Source organism: Alosa alosa, chromosome 11, assembly GCF_017589495.1.
Source record: "Alosa alosa isolate M-15738 ecotype Scorff River chromosome 11, AALO_Geno_1.1, whole genome shotgun sequence".
Lineage (NCBI taxonomy): Eukaryota > Metazoa > Chordata > Actinopteri > Clupeiformes > Clupeidae > Alosa > Alosa alosa.
The window spans coordinates 17,972,391-17,977,390 of record NC_063199.1 but is presented as its reverse complement, the minus strand read 5'-3'; the positions used below and the strand labels follow the sequence as shown (position 1 = coordinate 17,977,390).

The following is a 5,000-nucleotide window of genomic DNA, read 5'->3' as shown; positions in this document are numbered from 1 at the left end:
TCATTTTTCAGATCTTTGTCATTATGGTGTGTGTGTGTGTGTGTGTGTGTGTGTGTGTGTGTGTGTGTGTGTGTGTGTGTGTGTGTGTGTGTGTGTGTGTGTGTGTGTGTGTGTGTGTGTGGTCTATCTGAGACTTCATGATGAAGTTTGACGTGCTTTATCCATTCCTGAAGCTATTTACACACCAGAAGTTAGTAGGTGACTGAATACATGAGGACATCTTTTGGATTGACTCATCACACGCTGTGTGAGACACATACACAACCACAACCATATACACACACACACATAATAATCAAATGCCTCAGGTTGCCAGGATGTTTTTGTAACAATGTTTGCTTCGGATTTGGTCAATATTTAAATAAGTATTTCTATTTATCTATCTATCTCTCTCCCTCTCTCTCTCTCTGTCTCTCTCTCCCTCTCTCCTCTCTCTCTCTCTGTCTCTCTCTCCCTCTCTCTCTCTCTGTCTCTCTGTCTCTCTATCTCTCTTTGTCTCAGGTAAGCGTCTGCAGGAGTGGTTCTGCGTGATTCTGTGCCTCACTCTCTTCATCATGAACTTCTCCTTCCTCCTCATCAACTTCTCCACGGTGCACATCTTCAAGATTATCTTCGGCATTGGTACGCTCCTGACCCGCTCCTTCTCCATCACACACAGACACACACACACACATACACACACACACCCCAAACTCCCCAACACATCCAAGCCATTAGTCAGCCCCACTGGCGCCTGGCTATCACTGATACCATCTCCTATTAAAGGCAGGAAACAGTGCACTGGTGATAATGACAGTAGTCCTACTGTTGTTTGGCCTACCCTCATAGGTAATGTTTCCGCATTAAAGGAGATTGTTGGTCACCGACACCATTGTTTACAGACACACTGTGACAGTCATCATGGTCATCCTCAGGGCGTGAAAGAGAGTTATCCAAGGGAATAGGTTCATTGTTAATATGTAGGAGGGTAGGCAGGGGTAGTTGTTTTTTCTATAGGTTTGTTTTGCAGGCTTGGCAACTCATAATGACCTGTATTACAGGTTGATGTAACACAGAGTAGAATACAGAAAATATATCACCTCTATGTTATGTATAGTGCCCATAAGAAATATTCACCCCCCTTGGATATTTCCACTTTTACTAATTTTATTAATGGAATCTTGGTCGATTTAAATGGGCCTTTATTACAATAATTTACAAACATCCCCTCTTTAAAGTGAAAAAGGATTTCTGCAAATAATAAACGGCACATTTTCCCTTGTGAAATTGCATTGCATTTCTCTGTACTTTACTTCCAGTAAATCATCAAGAAAAAATATGAGCAAGCTTTATTGATAAGTAAAGATGTATTATCAACAACATTTCAAAACATATCAGTGTAGGTGTCAAAGAAAATTACAAAAAACTGCCCTGAGGCAACATTGTACCATAAAGGACTTGCATATGGCCATACCAAATAAGTAGGGAAGCAAGTGCATTATATTTGTAAGTAAACTGGCAAGGCAAAAGCAAATATATTGCCTATACCTGTAAGTAAGCTGTTAGAAACAGAGTTATACATATGTAATACTCACCACACCAAAAATAAAAAAGAGCCTGTTTTTTTTGTGTTGCGATCAGAGTGCAGGTTTTGTTCTGGAGTTTGAGGCCAGGTGGGGTGACTGCTTTCTCCTTTTGCTACATAATGCCTGAAGTGAAAGGGCTTGCTGTGATGCTAAAGGAAGTGTGCTCAAAGTAAGAGCTGAGCTAATGAGCTCTTAAAGAGCTAATGAGGGACCCTTAGGTCAGGTTGACCCCTGTATGAGGGCCCCCATGGAATGGCGATGCATAGTGAGGCCCCCTGTGATGTACGGTGGATGGATGGATGTACGAGGGGCACCTGTATGTGTGAAGTGCATGAGTGTGCTTCATGAAGTGTCACAGAGCTTTTTTCCACAAGGATAAAATAAGTAACGGATAATGCCCGACGAGGTGTCCATTATCAGAAATAAATGGACGATGTGTCCATTATCAGAAATAAATGGACATTTCTCCACTGTTTCCCCACGCTTGTGGTTCTTGTAAATTGATCAGTTATTGATCATCCAGACAGGGGCGCTGGAATGTTAGGAGGGATGGAATCGCTCAGTGTTGTGATTCTGCCTGGCTCTTTAGTTAGTTTACTAATAACCCATGGCCTCTGAAACATCACTCTCAGATATTTTACTACACTCGCTCACTGTGTGCGAGTGCGGATCACCCTCATCCCTCCCATGTAGTCTCTGAATACTGGTCAATATATACGCTTCTAAAATAATTGTGTGAAATCTGTTCACTGTTCACTTTAAATACTGGTAATTGGCCTTCACCTGCTATTATGCTGTCCTTAATTCTCATTCTCTCTTCTATCTCTATCTCTCTCTTTCTCTCTCTCTCCCTCTCTCTGTCTTCTCTCCCTCTCTCCATCTCTCTCTCTTTCTCATTCCCCGTATTCTCTGCAGTGGCTGGGATCGTCATGGCAGACTTTGCCTCGGGGATGGTGCACTGGGGAGCAGACACCTGGGGCTCGGTAGACATCCCCATCATTGGGAAGGTGAGTGCCAGCCAGGCCTAGAGCTGCTGTACCTCCATCAGTTTCATGGTGCATAGCATCCATACATGGCCAGAGAGTCAGAATTTCTACACTGATCCCCGTTCAGCATTTCACCAAATTAAGAGACATAACATACTGAGATTAAATTGAAGATGTCCATACACTTAGGGCCCTAATATAAATGCTGTGGCATAGTACAGTGTATGGGCCATGAACTAAAGTACAGCGTCTGGGCCATGAACTGAAGTACAGCGTCTGGGCCATGAACTAAAGTACAGCGTCTGGGCCATGAACTGAAGCTAATATGTGGAATGTGCCATTGAGCTGATCCCATTACATGTCTGTGCTCAGGATCTTAACTAGATGATTATGATGGTTATGGTTATTTCATTACCCTTATACACTGTGTTGCTCATTGCCTGACTTTGCACCTTGCCTGTCATTTAAATAAGGGCAAGTAGTTAGAGAGAATAAATGTTTTGTTGACTTTGTCCACAGGAGTATATCTACAGTAGCATTTATCAGAGATGGTGGGCAGGCTCAGAGTATCAGAGTAGTATTTCTTCTTTTGTGTGTGTGTGTGTGTGTGTGAGCATTGCACATCAGAGGGTCATTGGACCATATCATGAGGCATCCCGCCACCCACCCCCACTTTATACACTCTGTAGGCTTGAGATGTGAATGGGGTCAACACCCTTTTATTTCATGCCCAAACACACACACTACGTATACTGTAGGCATGCCCCATCAATCGCCTTACTTATTACAACCAGTCGTAATAACACACATGCAGATTTATACAGTACACACACTCATTCCTAAACACTGATACACAATGTTGTTGGCATTTTCCCAGTTTTTGTTCAGTTTTTATAAAGGTTACATTTAATCCAGGATTTGTTTGGTCCATAATGAAGTACATCGACTGTGTGTGTGTGTGTGTGTGTGTGTGTGTGTGTGTGTGTGTGTGTGTGTGTGTGTGTGTGTGTGTGTGTGTGTGTGTGTGTGTGTGTGCAGTATGTGTCTATGTGTTGTAGCCATTTTGTTCCTTTCTCGTTCAAAACACATACATGCTCCCCTCTCTCTCTCTCTCGCTCTCGCTCTCTCTCTCTCTCTGAGAGAGAGAGAGAGAGCGCAAAAGAGAGGGAGAAACCAGCCTTCAGCCAGGGCTGTTAGCATTATCCCTGTGTTTGATTAGGACTAATTACCCTGTTTTATGTAGATAGTGGCAAGGCCTTGGCTGTCCATGTTGTGCTTTATCAGAGCCCTAACTGCAGGAAGTTTAAATGCCACCGCCTGCCCTCTGGGACACCCCTTCCTGCTTCCCAGCAGCCCCTGGGGGCCCACACGCACACACACACACACACACCCCACTCTCACGCACACACACACACACACACACACACACATTAACACACACACACACACACCCCACTCTCACACACACACACACACTTCTGCCACCCCCCACCTGCCCTCCCCATGTTAACCCCTGGGGAGGGGGGCTGCAAAGCTGTACCCATGGGGGGGGTGCTGAGGCAGCGAGAGCCAGCATTAAAGCAGAGCACAGCCGCCGTCGCCCTGTCCAATCAGAGAAAAGGTCGGCGGTGGCTCGTCCAATTAGAAGCCGGGGTGGCCCTCTTGCTCCCTGCGGCCCACAGGTGCAGGTGATAAATCTGCAGGGGCGGCCCTGCCAGCCTGCCGCTCACAAAGGTCACTGGAGCACTATTGTCTGGGCAACGTCAGGGGCACGAGGAGGCAGGGGTGGCGGGCACTGGGACCGCAGCGGAGCCTGGCACCTCAGGGACACTGTGCCATTAGCCAGCACTCTCTGATTACTGTGCTTACTTTGATTAGGCTGCCGTGCCCATTACCGGGCCGACTCTGATTACCGCTCTGGGCCGCCATACCCGTTACCATGCCGACTCTCCTTAGGCAGTGGTGCGCGTTACCATGCCGACTCTGATTTTGGCTGTGCTACACGTTACCATGGCGATTCTTATTTGGTTGTTTTACCCATGACCATGTGGACTCTGAGGCTGTGGCACCTAGTTATTGTGACTTTATTTGACGTTTAAAATAAAGTGGAATCTAATCTATTCTGATTAGGTTGTGGCAGCATGCCGACTCTAGACTAGTCTCTATACCCAGCTAACTCTCCAGCTGCTGTGGCTGTTACCATGCTAATAGCTAGCCGCACAAAGAGCATTGTGTGGTTACTTTGGCCAGTAAAGTGAGATGACCTTCAGTCTGGAGAACGGTTGTTCAGTGAGCGGCCTACTGGACACAATGCTGATGAGCCTGAAAAATACAAAGGCCAAATCTGTTGTCCAGCCGGTGTGTTCTGTCTGACTTACTACACATATCTGGCTTGGTGTGTGTGATACACATGTTTCTGTGTGTGTGTGCGTACATGGTTCATCTGAAC

The 5,000-nt window shown here is 45.8% G+C and overlaps 1 protein-coding gene across 3 annotated transcripts in view; it reads left to right on the top strand.

The window, feature by feature from the left end:
• si:ch211-212o1.2 (uncharacterized protein LOC492735 homolog) overlaps positions 1-5,000 on the top strand; it is a 34,070-nt gene that overhangs the window by 14,617 nt on the left and 14,453 nt on the right. For all 3 annotated transcript variants that reach the window (XM_048257900.1, XM_048257899.1, XM_048257901.1), the window contains 2 exons: positions 502-621; positions 2,481-2,572. In XM_048257900.1, coding sequence (XP_048113857.1) covers positions 502-621; positions 2,481-2,572 — 212 coding nt within the window. The remainder of the gene's footprint in view (positions 1-501; positions 622-2,480; positions 2,573-5,000) is intronic.